This window comes from Symphalangus syndactylus, chromosome 12 (genome assembly GCF_028878055.3).
Source record: "Symphalangus syndactylus isolate Jambi chromosome 12, NHGRI_mSymSyn1-v2.1_pri, whole genome shotgun sequence".
In the NCBI taxonomy this organism is placed as follows: Eukaryota; Metazoa; Chordata; class Mammalia; order Primates; family Hylobatidae; genus Symphalangus; species Symphalangus syndactylus.
In genome coordinates, this window is record NC_072441.2 from 29,288,168 (window position 1) to 29,308,220 (window position 20,053).

At 39.5% G+C, this 20,053-nt stretch overlaps 1 protein-coding gene across 1 annotated transcript in view; it reads left to right on the forward strand.

Moving 5' to 3' along the window:
* Nucleotides 1–16,774: 16,774 nt before the first annotated feature.
* LHX8 (LIM homeobox 8) overlaps nucleotides 16,775–20,053 on the forward strand; it is a 34,086-nt gene continuing 30,807 nt past the window's right edge. Inside the window, exons 1-2 of the mRNA XM_063628008.1 lie at nucleotides 16,775–16,949; nucleotides 18,573–19,079. Of these exons, the coding sequence (XP_063484078.1) occupies nucleotides 19,062–19,079 (18 nt within the window). The 5' untranslated portion in view covers nucleotides 16,775–16,949; nucleotides 18,573–19,061. The remainder of the gene's footprint in view (nucleotides 16,950–18,572; nucleotides 19,080–20,053) is intronic.

Genomic DNA, 20,053 nt, shown 5'->3' on the forward strand with positions numbered 1-20,053 from the left:
ATTTTTAATTGGCCCCAAAACATTTTTCTAGTTTGTCTTCATGGTATAAAAAAAAAAAAAAGTTAGTAGTCCAAAAAATTAAGCCTTTAAGTCATCATATCTACTATTATAATTAATCAAATCAAACAGTTCACATATAACAACTGTTTCAGGCTCAAAATTATACTTTTTTAAACAATGTAGGCCAGGCGTTGTGGCTCACGCCTGTAATCCCAGCATTTTGGGAGGCCGAGGCGGGTGGATCACGAGGTCAGGAGATTGAGACCATCCTGGCTAACACGGTAAAACCCTGTCTCTACTAAAAATACAAAAAATTAGCCGGGCATGGTGGCGGCGACTGTAGTCCCAGCTATTTGAGAGGCTGAGGCAGGAGAATGGCGTGAACCTGGGGGGCGGAGCTTGCAGTGAGCCGAGATCGCGCCACAGAGCAAGACTCTGTCTCAAAAAAAAACAAAAACAAAAACAAAAAAAAACCAATTGTAATAACTAGCAATCCATGTATGGCTTTCTTTTCAAGCATTTCTGTACCATCTACGTAGCTCATGATCATTCTTGGTTTTTTCTCCATTCAAAGTAAGTCAAACATAAAACAAATCTACCTTGATTCACATACAAAGGCTTTGTGCCTAATGATATGGACATCATGAAACAGCTGGCACTGGCACCATGTCTTTGATGAACCAAATGGAATGCAGCTAAGAAAATAAAAGTCAAGCTTCCAACTCTGAATGCACTTTTACTTTGTATAAACATAGCTCATTATTTCACATTATAAAATGTGAAAATATATCTAGTGTTGGCATAGCTTATAAAGTGCAAAAAACAAACAAAAAACCCAAAATAGCCTATGCTCTTCATTGTAGTGTCTTTTTAGTTTCATTGAACACATCAACTATTTCAAAATGCCTTTCTCAAGATTTTTAGGTTTTTTTTTGGGTGGGGGGTCTTGACATTGGCTTTAAACATCTTGGAACATGTTCATTTTCTTATTTGTGTTCACACAGAGGAATTCATATCAAATTAATGCCTGGACTCTAATTCTAAATTTTAATGCCCAGGTGTTTATAATAACATAATCTTAAATACTCTATTTACTAATTATAATATTATAGTATTATATCCTATTAGACAGACATAAGTATAATTAGCAAACAATTATAAATGCTAACTACATTTACATTTATCTCATGTTAAACATTATAAAATATTATATACAATATTATATAATGTTACTGCATAACATTATCAAACTTAATTATGATTATTTATACATATTTGGTTATGAGGAATAAAACTATAATCTAATGCCTTTTAAAACATAAACTAGCATTTCAATTTTTATTACTTTTTAAAAAGCCTAAATTTAAAGACATAATTTCCTTAATACAAGACTGTTTTATATGTAATTATCACAAAACAAACTCATAATATTGACAAAGTCTCTATGTCTTTAATCATTTTTTAAATTTCATTTTCACAATAAAAATATCACCCCCAAAATCACAACTTTTAGAAAGTGGTTATTTTGTTGTCCCCAGAAAATATGTACTTTGTTATCTCAGTAACAGAGGTAAATCTTCACTACCTAAATACTGTATTTTCCTCTATCATAATAGTTTGACATGGAGAATTAAGATGTTGGCAAAAAACAAAACCACTGACTCTACTTGCTATTTTCCCCTGCATAAAGACTCACTGTAAAAATCTTTTGTCAAAAATAAAAAATTAAAATGTACTGGGAACAAACTATTGAAATATATCTTCTTTATGCTCTAATCCTCATCAATTACTTTTATCAACTCATAAATTCAGGATACATTGCTAACCAATTTTCTCAAAACACTGTAATAACATTTTCCACAACACAGTTTTTTTTTAAAATCCAAATGGAATGACTATCAACCTTTCATTCATATAATATAAATGAAATTTTGGTTACTTTCACTGTAATTTTAGACATTCATAAATCTCTACTTAGCATTTCTCTTTGGTAATTTAAGATATTTTATCAACAATATCATTTAAAATTTTTTTTCCAGGGAAAAGAGGAGGAAAAAAAAGTCCTAAAATTAAAGATGTTTTACTTGTAATTTAAATCTTGCTGAGATTTTGGCTTGGTGTCCTCAAAAGAAAAAAAAAAAAAAAGCCCCTTTAACAATGGATATAATAGCAAAGCGGCCAAAAAAAAGTTAGACTTGAATATTAAGGGTGTGGTGTTTTACTTTATTTCCCCTTACCCTGAGATCTCTAGAAATCATTTCTAAAGATAAAATTCTGATTACACTGTAATATCTCAGGTAGATCTAACAGAAGATCTAATACAAATAATAATCGCACTTATTGCGCTTGACCCATTACATTTTATTTAAACTTTAAAGATATGATAATCCCAGCACTTTGGGAGGCCGAGGCAGGCGGATCATGAGGTCAGGAGATCTAACCATCCTGGCCAACATAGTGAAACCACATCTCTACTAAAATACAAAAAATTAGCCTGGCGTGGTGGCACACACCTGTAGTCCCGGCTACTTGGGAGGCTGAGGCGGGGCAATCGCTTGAACCCGGGAGGCGGAGGTTGCAGAGAGCCGGGATTGCGCCATCGCACTCCAGCCTGGTGACAGAGTGAGACTCTGTGTCAAAAAAAAAAAAAAAAAAAAAAAAAATATATATATATATATATATATATATATATATATATATATTTAAGTAGCTACCTGTGCGTATTTTAAATACATCAAATACAATATTGACTTGTAAACTGCTTGATTTGAAATAAAGCATTTTCCTATGCTTAAATTTTAAACTTACTTAGAGGGAAAAAGAGATACTAGAGCTCTACCCTAAAAGGATCAGCAGTGAAAATGTTTAAAACTGCATGTACTGGCCTGTAACAATTTACTTTAAAAACCACCAAAGCCAGTGCTGTAACACATGCACCTGTAGTCATAGCTACTCAGGAGGATCATCTGGGCCCAGGAGCTCAAGTCCAGCCTGAGCAACACAGTGAGATTCCATTTCTAAAAGTCTGGAAAGTCTCTAGAATCACTAATACATATGTCTTTGGTCAATTATCTATTGCCACAACAACTGACCATCAGAGAGCCTAATCAGAAGAGGATACCAACTGGTAAGCTTTATATGAGCAAACTGTGAAAAGAAACTGAGCCCCAGAAAAAAGGTGCCATGTAAGTCCAGGAAAGATCTCTACCCTAACTGTGTGCCCTAGAGAGCTCATTCCTCATTTTAAAGGAAAATAGACTTTCCCACCTAACCTCTCCATTGAAGACTTTTCAAAACCAGTGTCTAAGCCAAAGAGAAGCAGACACCTGAAGATATGACATTTATTGTATAGTTTCTTAAATGCACCTCCCACCAACAATTAAAATAGTGAACAACATCTTGATGAATGGAATACATAAGACTTAGAAAGTCTCAACCAGCAAGGCTGAAACATGACTAGTTCTGAATTTCTGGCTGGCAAATAACTGCAGTATATGGTTATCCCCTGAATTTCATGATTTTCAATAGCTTTCAAGTTGGAGTTTTAAGTTGCCTGTTGGTTATCGTTAGGGTAGATGAACATTTTAAGACACTTCACAGAAATAAGAGATAACTATGCTTTACTTTAAAACCCAAATTTCCGTAATTTTTTCTCTCTTTACAATATCAAAATTTATCAATATGTCAACATTACTTTTAAGTACTTTATTTCTTAAGAGCCATGGAAAAGTAATCTATGAGGAGTATTTGCCCCATGTAAATCCACAAACTGGAAAATATTATAAGCAAAACAAGTGAATAGTAACTCAATATAGAGAAAAATAGGCAATACCCTTTTTGAGAGAGCAAATTCTCAAAAATATTTAGAAGACAGTTTAAAGTTTAGCAAAAAAGAACGTCTAAGCCCTTTATCAGACACTCTGAATTAAAGACTCAATTACCCAAAAATATTTTGAAAGAATATGAAATGGTAGAATTAGTGATTTGATAGTTACCTAGTAATACAAAATACTTGCCTATACATGAAAGCTTCAACTATATCATGACAAGCAAGTAAGTTTATTTATTTTTCTCTGATCTAAACTACCAGATTAGCTACAAGCTGGAAATAATTGACAGATGTGAAAACTTCTTTGTAAAACAGTTTTCTAAATAACATATCTGTGCTGAAACTGAAATAGGTAATAAATACTTAAGATTAAGCATTCTGAGATGTGCAACTGACTCTGAAGCTAGCAACTTCTAAATAGTGTTTATTTTCCTTTGAGGTATTTTGGTTTTAAATTCTTTCTGTCCTGTAAACTATCAGGTTTTTTTTTTATTTTTTTATTTTTTTTTCAGTTAAAACTACAGTCACCAGTTCCATCGGGTCATAGCCTATAGGAGGAAAGTATAATCTCTTTGTTCCATCACTATATTTTTACTTTCAAGATCTGACCATGAATTTATTTAATTATGAACAAATATTTATTGAGCACCTACAACAAATGAGATAAGAAAAATAAGAGATAAGTAAGAAGAAATATGTTTTAACAGGGTTTCACCTAATAAGAAATCACTAAAGTGTATCTCAAAAGGTTTAAAAAGATATATGGTTAAAATATTTATCAGATCTTTTGTTCTCATTTCTTTTGTTTTTTATTATTTATTTACTTTGATCTCAAAGTAAATAAATATTCGAGAATTTACCTATCCCTATTTTCAGGGTTGAATTAAATTCTATAATACATTCTTAAATAATCAGCTGTAGCGGTAACCTTGAAAAATAGAAATAAAGAAGCATTTTAAAATTCTTTTAAAGAATGCATAAAATTAGTTCAGAGAGAAAAGAAGAAAAATGATATTATTCTACATCAGATAATTGCTTCATAAATATTTTTATATTGTCATCTATTCCCATCTGTGGGAAAAACCAGTTGTAGAGTAAGTTGTTTAATGTCTATCTCAGCCAGCCATCTGCCTGTAAGCATCAAGGGATGAGGAAGGACAGGACTGGTCTGTTCTGTTTATCAGAGTGTTTCCCAAGCGCTTGCCACAGTGCTTGGCACATAGCAGATGCTCAATAAATATGCATTGAATGAATATCCATAGGCCATCTTTTCCATTCTCTTGCTATCAGAAGAAAGGGTCTACTGCTGCTCTGCTAATCACTCAGGTTGTCTGTCTCTTTTTGTGTAAAAAAAACAAACAAACAACAACAACAACAACAAAAACAGTTCTATCTATGTACCCCCCTCCTCGGGGAAAAAGAGCTTTAGTGCCATAGCTCTAAAAATCTTTCCCCACAGAAGGGTTTTAAACTTCCTTTTCATAAAGGCTTGGTGTGAAGGGAAGACCAAGAATCAGCACAAATTCATTGGGAGATATATAGTTAACCTCTGCAGGTGCATAACCTTCTAGGTTAGGCAGTCTCTGACCCATTTGTTATTCAACCAGGAATTTCCAATGTGTTTTCTCTATGTAGGAAGTCTTTTGGGACCTTATAAAGTCTTTAGAAAGTCCCAAACAGTTCCAATCCCTGGGTTCCACACTATCTACCAAAATCAAATCCCCTGAATTTAGATAGGAATTACAATAGAAACCAGTACCAGACTTCCTCATTATGGTCCCTAAGCGCCAATGAGCCCTTATCACTGTGACTTTGTTTATTCGCATTTAGAATGTCTTTCACAATTCATTCGCTAGAGATTCACAACTTACCTAACATTTGCTTATTGCTCTACATTTTTAAAAAATCTTGATACCGTATCTCCTTTGATCATCACAATGACCTCAGTACTTAGTCAAAAAAGTTATTTTCCCAGTTTTCAAAATTAAAAGTAGGCATAGAAAGGTCACAAGTCTAGTAAGTATCAGAGCTGAGTCTTTTATCTCTAAGTTAAGATGTTTTAAAAAAGATGACTTAATGTACGAATCACAAACTAGTAACCTTCTGAAGTGTCTCAACACAGTTCTTTTATAAACCAAAATTAATTTAAATGTGCGTAAGCAAGCTACGTCATAGGCCCCCATACTGTAGGGTATTTTACTGGACCCTTCCCACATTCATATTACTATCTGATCATTAAAATTGTTTGCACTGCAATCCCATCAAATAGAACAGTCATTCATTCATTCATCCATCCATTTGTTCACGAAACACAGTTCTAGTCACTATCTGAGGCACTAGGAATCAATCTTAAGTTCCTAAGACATACTCACTGACCTCAAAGTTTTTAGGCTAGTAAGGGAATCACATAAGCCCATCTGGACAAAAAGGGTAACAAATAGAGGAACACACAAAATGCCAGCCAAGCATAAAGGTCAAATATTTAAATCAGTATGTGAGGATCAGATCATGGAAGGTAATCTATATGGCTAGTATGTCTCCATTACCTCTCTCACTTTGGTTTTCAAATGGCATTCCAGAGTGCAGCTTTCAAAATTTAAATTCCGTGTCCTTATTAACATTCCATCATACAGAATGATAAGTTTAGATTTCACTTCAGATTAATCTCAATTCGTTGCAGATTCATGTTAAACACTGGTAACTATGTTTTGGAGGAAAGCTTAAGGCTATAATTCTACCATAAATTTTAAATTTTTTAAACAGATATTCAATATATAACAAAAAAGGTAGACAAGAGAGATGCCTTATTTCTGATCAACGAAGAAAATTATATTCTATTTTATAGCTAGATTATAGCCACTTCAAATGTTTTAACACCACATGGACTGCTGTTTCTAAGTATATATAGTCTTATTGTATCAAACTCAGTGAATGTGAAAAGCCACATAACCAAAATGTACCCAAGGGGAACACATCAAGTTTTCTATATATTGCCTAATACTCACTAAGCCTCTGAATATAAAAAAACTGAATTATATTTTTTAACTATTTGTTGATTTGTTAAAGGGGCTCTGGCTCAACCACAACATAAAAAAAAGTTTGGATTTGACATCTCGGAGTTTCTATCAAAAACCCTAATCCAGTCCAAGACTGTCAAAACCGTCAAAAACAAAACTGTACTAGTTTTGTATTCGTCTTTAAACTCCTAGCCTCACCAATCAGCATGTATAGGAAAAGAACACGTAATGAAGGTGGTAATTGTTCTGTTATACACCTTGAGCTGTTCTCAGTATATCAGTTAAGATACTTTTGGCTGAATCAAAAAAAAATCTAATTCAAGATAGTTTAAATCATAGAAGTAATGTTGAGATATAGTTTTAACACCGAGGCTCTGATTCTCATTCATTTTCTCAGCTTTGCCCTCTCCTTTCCCCCATGTGTCAGTTTTATCCTTGGGCCTATCCTTCCTGGACACAAGATGGCTACATTTGCTACATTCTCCCTAGTTTATGTCTAGGGAAAATAGGGACTATCCAACATCCTGAGGATCAAACAAAACTCCTAAGGATTATTTTGACTAGACAATCTTGCTTCATTCATTCTTTCAACAAGTATTATCGATCACCTACTCTGTGTCAAGTACATTTTTGGCACTGGGAATACAGACATGAACAAAACAGAGTCTCTATCCTTATGGAGCTTGAGTTCTTGTAACCATTCGTTAATCAATCAGTGAGACAGGATTGATTTACCTCCATTGATTTACCTGCTGGGCCTAGGATTAGGGTCAACCCCAGTCAAACCACATGGCTACTACACAATACTGCAAAGAATAGAATGAATGTTGGTGTGGCAATAGCAATGTTTACTACTCTTATCTATAAATATTTTGGTGATGGGTATTGATAATCAGTTAGATTAATTCATACACAGCTCTATATGAGTTGCGAAAAGATATGCATACAGAAGTGTTTTCTATGGAGATAAACTATACTTTGGGGAGAGTGGAAGTAATGCCTTGCAGTTGTAAAGTGGGCCACAGATCCCAGCCACATTCAGCATGATGAGACTTCTGTGCTACCCAGATGCTACTGAAATGCCAACCACCTAACAAAAATTAGCCATGCCAATGTTTTTGCCACCATAATTAATACCAGGAAATATGTTTTAAAAACTTTTTTATAACAATATGTTTTTGGAAAGTAAAATATCATCACACTCCATACCAAGACTACAGAATGTCCTAGTTCCCATTAGTCTCTTCCATGGACACTGCCTTCATCTGTGAATTTAGTCCTGCAGATATCCACTAAGGAGACCTGAATGGGGATGGCCATTTCAGTCTAAGTCCATTAAAACAACCAGAAAAAAAAAATGCACGTCATATTTATAGTGAGAAGTCTCTGAAATAAAAGATAGAGTATATTATGTTTACAAATGACCTATCACATTACTTGTTTTTAGCTCTGCCTCACCAGAATCAGTAGTGGGGTTTACTTAACACCAAACTGTAAGGCTAAATCACTAAAAATAAGATCCCAGAGATAGGGTATTAGAAGAATCACATTCAGTGTGTCTTGCAGTGGGCACGAACTAAATCACCAAGTAACTGCCCGATTCAGTAAATATGAGTTCTCAAGGAAATCACCTCCAGCTTAAGTGAAAATGCTCATATGGAAGGCAGCACTGAAGGTAGGCTTTAAAGGTTGAAGGAAGATAAGTAGAAGAATTAAGGAGACAGGTTTGGGAATTTGCAAATATTTTTATTGGTTGGAGTAAGCAGATTATCAATAGTAGCAATTAGCCAACTGTTAACAAATGTTTGAAAAATTCAGAATTGGAAGATTTAAAACAGTAACACTTGATCTTTGTAATTTCAACAATTTTGTGGAGTAGTTTTGCTTTAGGAGATGAGTGTCATTGTTTTGCTCTTATTTTCCAAGCTTTGAAAAATAACATTAAATATATGTCTTATTTTGTTAGACTTGGATTCATACTCTGAGCTGGAGTCAGTTAACTTCTCAGAAGACAATATTGATTAGCTTTGAAAAAAGAACTCCTGCTAATCTAGAGACCAGAATTCAGCTACAACTTCATTTTCACAAATAAACTATGACATGATGGTACTCCAACAGGAATATAACCTGAAGAAAAACTTCTCTGGAAGTCTGTCAGAACTAAGATTTCATGGCTGGCTTGAGAAAAACTCTTGAAAATCTGTCAACAGAGGTTTACTCCTAAAAGCCAGAAAGATTTTCAAAGGGTAATGATATTTTACTTTTATGACCCTTATCTCCCCAAAAGATGGGGAAACTGAGGCTCAGAAAGTTATGTGATTTCCCCACAGTCACAGAGCTAAAAACCAAAGGGGCTGAAATGAAAACACAGGTCGGTAGATTCCAACTCTAAGACCTTTCACTTCAGCATTCTGCCTTTCTAAGAAACAAGAAGTTGAGAAAAATTGAGGAAATCAGAAATAAAATACGTGACAAATGCCAGTAGAAATCAATAGCTCATATAAACAGGTCTGTGATTATGGTGAGGCAAAATGAGGAGCAATCTTCTCTATAAGAAAAGCACAATACAGACTTAGTCCAAAACCCAAGATTAAACAGAAAACAATTAAAACAGCAATGTTTCCTCAGGGGTAAAAAGCATTAAATTAATTCAATCAAATAATTTATCCTTTCTCTCCTGATATTTTCCAGCAATGTATAAAGGAAGAAAATTATACTTTGATCTCTAAAATTATTAGAGATAGTAACTAAATTTAACTTTATGGTAAATCTTATAAGTGCTAAAACATCTTAACATCTAAATTTTTTACTCTAAATTCCCAAAACTTTCCACAGACAAAAACTTTCAACTTTTTAACAAGAAAGTCTGCTAAACAGTTTATCCCCAATTTGTCTGTATGAAAAACAAACTCAGCTTTGCAGTTTGGGGATAATTAATCCCCAAAGCTAGCAAATACGTGGTGGAAAAACAGCAAATACTGACTTCAGTAATATATTGCCTTGAAAGATAGTATCTACAGAATCCTCCTTCCTCCCCTAATTATCTAAAAGTTTTCCATAATAAAAATATAAAATTATTATGTAGGAAAGTGAGAGGGAAAGGTTAGAGGAAAAGAGCCGTTCAGGTTTTAAAATCCAACAAACTAGAAAACTAGCCCCAATACTGTATCCAATCACTACTCTTTCAACAGATTCTACAACAGACCAAAGGAATAATTATGATGCAAAACTCAAAACAATCCAGCAGATGTTTTAGGAACACCAAGTTAAACCCATCCTCTCCTCATACCTGAAAAAGTACAGAAGGTATAGGTTATCTCAAAAGCCATAAATTAATTCCCGATAGCCTTGTGGGGGTAATTTGCTTTCGTTCCACACAAATGACTTTAAGATTTAACTTTAAGATTTTTATAACATACACCAGATATTGTGATCATCTGATACTTTACTAATTCATATACAAAGTATTGTGATACATTACAAAGTGTTGTGATATATATACTCTACTAATTCATATATAAAGTATTGTGATCATCTGATACTTTACTATTTTAATGCCTCTAATATTTTTAAAATATATACGAAGTATTGGGATCATCTGATACTTTACTAATTCAAAGTCCAGGGGGTAGATACAAATCATTAAAGAATTACAGGGATGAGCTAGTTGTATTTTTGTCAGTCTCCTTAAAAGATTGAGAATTTTCTGAGAACAAGGACCACCCATGTCTTATTCTTTGTATCCCCAGTTCCTGGTACGTAGTAGGTGCTCAATACATACTTGATTAATTAAATTCACAAAGATGTATATAGTTTTCTTTTGATAATCATTGACACTCATTTTAAGATGCCTTTTTGTACTGATGTAACTGCAAAACTTTTTTAAGAAAATGAATCAAATTAATTATTCTTCCAATCCCAGGTTTTATAAGAGTATAACTAAGAACTAAATATGTGTAAGAGAAGGCATTAGACCTTAAAGAGGCACACAGAAAACTCGTATAGAAGTCCAGATTGACTAAATCAAGTTTGTTATTTTATCCATTAGTCTAAGCAGATTAATTGGAACCAGACATGTGAAGATCCATAAGGTTTTTTGGTAACAATTATTTAAAAAGAAATTTATAGGCTACATTTCAACACATCCAAATTAACAGTTTAAGAAAAATGTAGATCCTGATAAATATTTAAAAGTATATATAGGCAAAAATGTTATTATACTCATTCTCTTTCTATAACCATACCTATTACACAGTTAACAAGGTACTCAATTCCAAATGATTTGTATAAATAATGTCAATTATCCACATTACCATGAATATATTTTATTTAGAAATTACACCAAAACAAAAATTTGTTTTCTTAAATAAACAAACAGAATGACGATATATCCCTAAGTAGTTATTTAATAGACACACCTTAACCACAGCATCTGATTAATGAGCAATAAAAGCAGTCTGTCCAGGTAACAACTAAAAGAATGTGACAACCTGGCTTCGGTAGATCACAAAGGAAACTTATTTGTCAATTGGAAAATACTGATCTAGGAATAAGTGGCAGAAGCTTATTAAACCAAATGTCAAGGTTGATATTTCTAGACTTATAACTAAAATATCACCAGAAATTGCCATTTTTAAAGTTTTATACTGGGGTACACATATTGGATGTAAACAAAATAGGTCAATCTATCAACCAAAGTGTTCCATTCTAGAAAAGATATTTGAAATACACAGCCAATATTTGCTTTTTCAAGCCAATTCCTGCCTTGCAGTTATTCCACTGTTAGATATAAGCTTAGCCATCAAGCATAGATGCTTGAATATTTTTTGAATTGTCACAAATGACCTTATGTTTGTTAGCTTTTGATAATATAATGCAAAACCCTTATGAGTAGCCACAAAATTAAAAAAAATACCACTTTGGGTAGACTCAATGCTTATCTGTGTTACATTTAATATATACTTAATATGATCCCATTACAATGTTATTCTATTTTATTATTTTAAAAGTCAATTATTACACCTTTGGAATAATGTCAAAAATATAAATTCCAAGTTTAATATAATGAAGAAATACACAAATTATCAGAATTATACATTAACTCCCAACAGCCACATCCAAGTTCTGTGTGTGTGTGTGTGTGTGTGTGTGTGTGTGTGCATGTGCATGCGCGTGAGACAGAATCGTTTATTTGGGTTATTTTATTTTAAAGTTTTGTTTTGTTTCCAAATACTTTTCCTGTACTATTTTAATAGTTCCTCCCATCCAACACTTAGCTCAACTGCTTTTGACCTATGTGAATGTGTTTCTGATGTCTGTCAGTCAATACAGAAGCGTAATTTCATTAAAATATATAGCTCAGGACTGAGAGAACATTATAAAATGAAGTTTGGCTAAAGTTCAACAGGGCATCAAATAGCACTGGCAAGAATTTTCTTAAACAGATGGTGTAAAATCTTGCTAACACAATAGTGTGTGCTTAACACAGGAACAATATCAGAAACAGATGTGTTCCAAATGACCAAAGTACCAAACAGAAACAATAATCATGGAATATACATTTAAAAACAATACCCTTGCCAACTGGGAAAAAAAAATTTAAATGCATGTCTTTGTCAAATAAGAAATGCTACTGATATTTTTCCAGACTAAACTTGGCATACAAATATTTTTCCTTTTGCATTCTCTTATACTTGGCATTAAACTTCCATGAGGGTGGCCAAAATTAATGATATAATTATTAATACATGTTAAAAGAAACTAATCATAGGAAAAGGAAATAAGTCCTTGATTTAACCTAAGAAATTCAGAGGATCTAAGGCCTTCTAACCAACATTTGGAAGGGAAAACATTCTCAGCCCAGAAGAATCTCACAGGCGCGCGCATAGGTAGACACACACACACACACACACACACACACACACACCCCTTTTACCTTTTAAAAGGGCTGTATACTCGTGCGTGGTCAGTTACATGTATTTGCCCAAGCATTACACCATAGTATTAAAAGTTCTAAGGACCAAGGGCTATGGCTGGCACAGGAACTAAAGCCAAGTAGAAGAAACTCGAATCCCCAAGGAAGCCCTTCCAGAGGCTGAAATCGCGGGCCTCCGGGGTGACGGTCAGGCCCAAGGCCCCTAGCCCTCCAGGGCTACTGCCTGCCCGCCTAGAAGCCGCGCCCGAGGAAGGCAAGCGGCGAAGCCACCCCGAAACGACGCGGCCTCCCCCGGCCATATCGCTCCCTCCAGCCTTTCTTCCCCACTCGGGCATCCGGAGCCTGTCCACCTCACGGGACAGCTCAGGCACATGTCTGTTCTGGCCTAGTGAAGCCTTGCCCCCGTGGCCTTGTTTGTTGCTGGCTTCTGTTGTGGTTTTTCCTCTTATTTTCACAGCGTTCTGTGGGGTGCTCGAATGTGCACAGCGGGGCTTTTGAAGTGTTGGGCAAGAATTACCTACCTATTTACCAGTAGATACGGCTGAGGGGAAGGAGGGCTTGGGCCTTGAGTCTCCTTCAGGCTCTCCTTCTCAGGAAAGAAAGGTCTTATCCTCTGGAAAACCGATCTGATTCCAGGAGAAGAATGTTACCCATGTGAAACCCAAGCCTCTGCCCTGGGGTTTCCCACGGAAAAGGATGCGAGGAGGGCGGCGGTCAAACCCACCAGGGCGACGCGAGGAGCCTGTCTCAGGGCCTGGCCTCGGGTAGGCGTCCAGGTTGTCGGAGCCGCGGCCACCCACACCGACTTTGGATTAGTGATGAGGAAGGGCGCGGGAGAGGATCACACAGGGTCCTCCATCTGCTTTCTGAACAGAGCTTGTTTCCGGGGCACCCGCTCTCGTCGCCCAGCCCTGCGCCCAAATGCCTCAGTACCTCCCGGAGTGCACCGCGCGGTGGGGCTGCTCCCAGCCTGCACTGGGGCTGGAGAACTGGGGCCTGAAAGCCGTGGGGACCTGCCTGACTCCAGGGCGTTTCTCTCGAGGTGGCTTTCGAAGGCAGGCGCCAGCCCAGGCCTCCGGGAGAGAGAAAGGGCCTCAACTCCCAGTGGACGCGCCCTGCAGGCCTCCGCCTCGCCTCGGCGTTGGGGTGTTACCAAGGAAAAGCAATAATATTTCTGACCAGCAGGCGATGAGAAAGTGTTCGCCCATCACGCGATCCATCTCCCTCCCCTGGCTGATTGCCATCCTGGAGCCCATCCAACGACCCCCCGGTCCCCCGCCCCCATCCCAGGCCCGGGCTCCACACGTGCCTAACTCCATTTCCGCCTAACTCCACTTCCACCTAACAGACCGGGCGCAGCGCTCAGGTCCCTCAAGACTCGCCGCTCCTACCCCACTCCCAGTCCCGCCATCCTCAAGGTCTTCTAAGAGAATTCTCACTTCTATTATAATACTTCAGGAGACTGGGAGGAGCCACACAGCCAACCTGCAAGGGCACAAAATATTCTTTACATGTAGCACAATGGTTAAGACCTTGTAATGAGTTTAGGTTCAGCCTCTGTCGCTAGTTTGTCGTGAGAATGTGGGACACCTCTCTGAGCTTCAGGTTCCCCATCTGTGAGTCAGGCATAATAATACCTACTTCACAGAAGATTGTGAGGAATACATATGACAATATATGTAAAAGCTGGGCAAACCTAAACAATACATGGCACTTCTTATAAAAGGATGCAAATTCATCTCTAAAAATACAAAGTCTTTTTAGGAAAAAAGTTATCTCAGCCTGGGGGGAAGGGTGGTTTAGAGAAGCAGAAATTCTGGCTTAGTTTACTGCCTACTTTTTTTCTGCATCCTGACCTTTAAAAGACAGATTTACATGGATTAATCCAGGTTATTTTTTTAAATGCAAGAGCTTCCTCCCCACACACAATACCCCGAAACTACCGAAGCAGGGCAGAAGTATTCTGAAGGAGAGGAGGGGAAAGAAACCTTAAAAAGGCATCGTATGTGTTAAAATCTTCAAAAGAAACTGCTGCCTATTTATTTCTTCCCAAAACTTTGAGATGCAAAAACAATAATGATGCAAACTGTAAAGAGCTTAGCCAGATCAGGGTGTTATTACTGAGAGTTGGAACAACCTAAAGACTCCATTTAAAATTAATAATAATAAACACCTGTCGGAGGCCCTTCTGAGGAAGGGCGGTGGTATTTGAGGGAAATAAGTGGGATTAACCACTTGTGAAACAATTTTTGCCGTGTTTCTAAGCCTACAGCAGCTATAGCTGTGTTCACAAATCTTCTTGGTGTGTCTGCCAAGAAGACACACCAAGTCTTAAGAAACCTAGTGGTTTCTCCCTTAGCGCTGAGTAATTTCAGTATCGCAAGCGCTGGTAAAACCATTCCAGGTTGCATGGTCTCTTCCAGCTCTTTTTCAGGACTTTGGAATCCCAGCCAATTCCTAGACAAGGGCCTGTTTCTGCTTGGATGGACTGTGCCTGGGGAGAGACTAGGCCCAGCCACCAAGGCACCCAGGGCACATTACTGTGATCCTCTGTAGAGTGGGACCTGTCGTACTCAAGAATGAAGACTCCATCTACTGCCCTCGCGTCTCCTCCGTGTTCTTCCTCCTCTTTGTGGACTGTAAACGAAGGTGTATCTCCTTTCCAGGCCAGAGAGGACGGTGTGCAGCAGCGCCTGGCTCCAAATGACCTCAGCTCCCATTCTGACTGTCCACCTTGGGTCCTCTTTTTACCCTGAAGCATGCCAAAACCTACATCAATGTCTGGCCATCACACACAGCATTTCCAAGTGCGTCCAGAGTCTGCCTACGGGGGCTTGCCCCAGGCGTGGCTTCTCCTATCCAACACGTTCCTACTGGCCGCCCCCTCCCCCCCGCCCAGAGCCTCCTGTATAAACAGAGGCTCTGACTCAGTTGGTCTCTTATGCACTCAGAGTAGGTTTCCCAATTTAATTGCAAACGCTGAGGTCTGAAGGACTCGCAGGAGGGAAGAACTCAAATGAGCCATAATGCCTGAGGATCCCTTGGAGGTTATAAGCTTATAAGCCTCTGTTATAAGACAAAATAGCAAAGTAATTAAAAGTCAGGCCTCCGTGTCGGATGTCTGGGTTTGAATTCTGACCTGGCTTGGTAAAATATGACTTTGGGCAAATCAAAGAAGTGAGGTTGTATATGCCACAACATCAGTGGGGCGTTTGACAAATAACAAGCCACTTGCTAATTATTATGTCAGAATTTTCATGCCCTTTCTTACCTAGCTCTTCAAGGGATGGAAAGATGCAGGAATTGGGCAAGAAGGTACCTATGCAAAGAGGTAGGAAGCGCTAGAATTAAGAAGGCAGAGAAAGACATGAAACCCCCTCTGCCTGCCAGCATGTACTTTCATTCAGAAAGCAATTTTTTATTGCCTAGTGCCAGGCACTGAACTTGGTTTCAGAGCGTCGTCGGAACAGCACATGGTTCCTGCATCCAGGAAGCTTGTAGAGCCTCAGGAAGAACTGCAGTGGTCGACTTTATTCAAGTTTGTGTCGGGAAAAACTATTGCTAAAGACTTCTCCTGAGTGGTCAGTGAATGAGAAACAATAAATAGCCTTTGCACAAACTGAACCAGGCAGTGCAGCCTCTGCTATTGCACACGATAACAGGAGTTTTGGTCAAGGCCCAAAAGGAAAGTTCCAGAAGTGAGCACAGACCTTTGGACCTCAGTCTGTACGGAGATCGAGTTACCATCTATTCAATCCAGGTTTTGGTCCACTTGCTGATGATTAGACATCGAATTATGTAATCTGCAAGGAAAAGGAGAGAGAACGATTTTACGGCAGATTTAAGCGTTCTCCTTTTTCCCCTTCGTGGCCATTTTATTCGGCACTTCATGTTCATTCAATGCTGTTTAACCTCAGCAAGAGTAGGCGTGGGAAGGTGGCGCTCTTCCCCACAGGACACCAGACGCCCCCCAGCTGCTCAGCGGAAGTGGGCAGAGGCAAGAGGCTAGCGGCTGGACCGCTTGTGCTGGATTGGTAAAGAACTATCATGAATCCATTTACTGAAAGTGTCAATTTCTGAACTCACCCTAAAGAGGACAAACATCGCAAAGTAGTTAAAAGTCAGGCATTCGCGTCGGACGTCTGGGTTTGAATTCTGCCCTGGCTTGGTAAAATATGGCTTTGGACAAATTAAAGTAGGGTTGTGTGCCATAACGTCAGTGGGGGCATTTGACAAATAATAATCAACAGCTATGATTACTGCCATTTTCACAATATTCAGAAGGTTGTGCAAACCGACAGAAGGGTGCCAAGCATTTTTAAATGTGCTAGAGTAACTCTCAAATAAACCAGCGACAAAGGAGATAAAAAAGGTGTTCATTGTGCATCCTTGGGCCTAGTTGCCACGACAGAAGTGGCTGCAGGCAGCTGCACTCATCTCTGGAGCCTCTGCAGCCCAGGGAGGTGCGTCTAACCTCGTGACCGTCTGAACCCCTAGAAATGGTCAACTCGCTGAAGAACATTGAGCTACTCTTCACTGGGGAAATTGGGCCTTTGGTGGCTCCTCAACATCCAGACCTCTCTAGAGAGGTGAAGGAGGATGTGGTAGGAGAAACATTCTATTCACTGAGAACCTCCTGTGTGGATGAACCCTTAATTCAACATTGTGATTTTTTATGACAATTTCCAAGTGATGCCATCTTCTTTTACAAATGAGGAAGCTCAAGTGTTAAAAATTTAAATTGCTCAAAATTCCATTACACATTTGCCTAACTTCAAACCTGTGCTCTTACTATAATAACACGTTGTCTACCTCTTAAACCCTGAATTCCCGTGAAGGAAGGAAGGCAAGCAGGGAAGGAGGAAGGGAGAGGAGGAGGACAGGAAGGAAAGGAAGAAAACTTGCCACAGTTACAAGAACCTGTAGCAGAAATGCATATAGAAGTTGTTTAAGTTTTTAAAATTCATGGCTCAAGATTCTTGGGCCAACTTTTTTGGTAAAAGCATAGTTTTATGAGTTACACCTGAGGTGGAAGTGTTGCTGGGGAGAACCTTAGACACCAAAGTTGTGGGCCGACGGCACAGGCTTATGTGGGGCTCATTCATCCTGGCTAACAACTGGAGCTGAGGGTTCCCTTATCAAAATTTCATCCAAGCCTGCGAATAGGAGGCTCACACAGCCCCACTTCTGCCTCTCACCCATCCCCAGAAACCGAGAAAACCATCTGGTTTTTGCACTTCGATAAAGTTTAGCTTTCCTGCCACACTGGCCGAGTTGGGCTTTCAGACATCCCCGGGGAAGTGGGAAAACGGGGATGTGGAAGTGGAGGAGAAGCCTCTAGGGTCTCGGTTCCATCCTCTTTCTTGATCAGCGAACTCCAGGCTATATCTGTCCGGTTTGCCTAGGACTTGTAGGGAAACGCGGTAAAGGGAGGCGGTTAGAGAGTTGGATTCTCTCTCTCTCTCTCTCTCTTTCTCTCTCGGCACCTTGGATTTCGGCTTTTACAGAATTACGCAGGCAGAGTTCTGTAGAAAGAGGTTAGAATCAGGTTTCCATTGGTCCTGATTTGTTTATCATTCTGAACAGTAAAATGCATATAAAACTGGCACCTCCAAACCACAGGCGTGCTTAAGGCGCGATTGTCGGCTTGGAAATGTCACAATGAATAAATGGTGTAATGGACTTTAGCGTTTCGCGCCATAGCGTTTAGCTGGGAAGCTTTCCAGGCTTCCCTGCTCAATTTCCGGCTCCGTGTGGTTCCTAACTTTCTCTCTCCCATCCTCTCTCTTAGACTGGAAACCCTTCACCTATTTCCTCCGTAGCGGACCGGGAAAGCTTACTGGCGCTCTGCGAACCGGCTGAAAAGAAACACCCAGTCACTTGTACAGACTCTGGGTCGCAGAACTTGGCTTTCCGCTATTGGTCCTCCAGAACCGCTTGAGACAACTGGCCCCAGCTGGCGCATCAGACCGCAGTGAGGAATGCCGCGGGGCGGGTGGCGAAGGCCGGGTTTGCCCGCCAGTGGATTCCCCGGTGTCCCGCGTGGAGCAGGCTTGCCCAGCTGGGAAGCCCATCAAACCTCAGTCTTGGCCCACAGTGGGAGAGAGACCAGTGAGTCCCAGACGGAGGCCCTCGCCCGCTTTTGGCGACCTCCACTGGCGTGAATAAACGCACCCCTCTCTTACCCTCAGAAACTGTGGGTAGCAAGGTCTAAAACGGAGTCTGGGCCCGGTAAGTCCCAAGGTGAGCCCGTATACAGCTCTGCCATCTCTGAGGGGTTATGCAGATTCTGAGCAGCGCAAGCTTGTGGAAAGAACCTCTAGAAGCAATCTCCTAAAGTCTTTTTCCAGACTAATATTTATAATGGTTACACGGGATGGGCAAAAATCCAAAGACAGGGCCTCCTAACCCTGAACCAAGTGTGACATCCGCAGTTTCAGAGTGGTTTTAGCTGAGATTTCACCTTCAGGGATCGAAGGAGTCGCCACCAGAATTCTGCCAGAATCTGCACCTTCTTATGATCGCGAAAGTCTCTCCATCCTCCACCACCTCCTACAGTCCTATGGCCCACTGTACCCTTGGCGCCGGTGCCCTGGATGTGGGCGGTGAGGGCCGCGGGCCGGGGAAATCTCGGGTCCGCAAGAGCGGGGCTCTGTTACTGCCCCTGCAGGCCGCCCGGGAGTCCTGGATGCGCCTCCTTTGACCACGTTTTCTCCCAGGCTCCAACTGTGCCTCGCCCCGGTCTCCACAGGTCTGACCCAGGCGAGTACCTAGAAGGTGGGCGGGAGGAGCCGTAGCAAGCGTAGTTTCGGGAATCCGAGTTTCCGGAGATTGCCTGAGCACCGCAGAACCTCCAGGTTAAGTTCTCACAAACGTGTGGTTACTCACCCCGAGGAGCTCAGAGGCAAAGTGTTCAATAGTCAAGTTGGTGGGGACTTTCCCTACTTAAAGTTATAATTTGCTAATTCGGATCTATTGCTTTTAAATATCGAGTTCCAGAGACCTCTGTCAAAGGAGGCTTAATTTCATCCCACTGATGAAGGATGTTTATAAACGGCGCCTGCAGGGCGAGCTGAGTGTGAAAATATCAGTTTTATGCCTTTTGATAAGAATTACCGAGGCAGAAGGCTTATTAGACGATTACAAATTTCGCAGCTGCTCGCAGCCGAATTAGGCAGCTCTTCGGGTGAGTGGAAGCTGTGGGGGTCAGGGCGGGTTGGTGTTCCCTCTCTCCAGCCCCGGACCTCCAATCAAGGCCTGGCTCCACGGAAT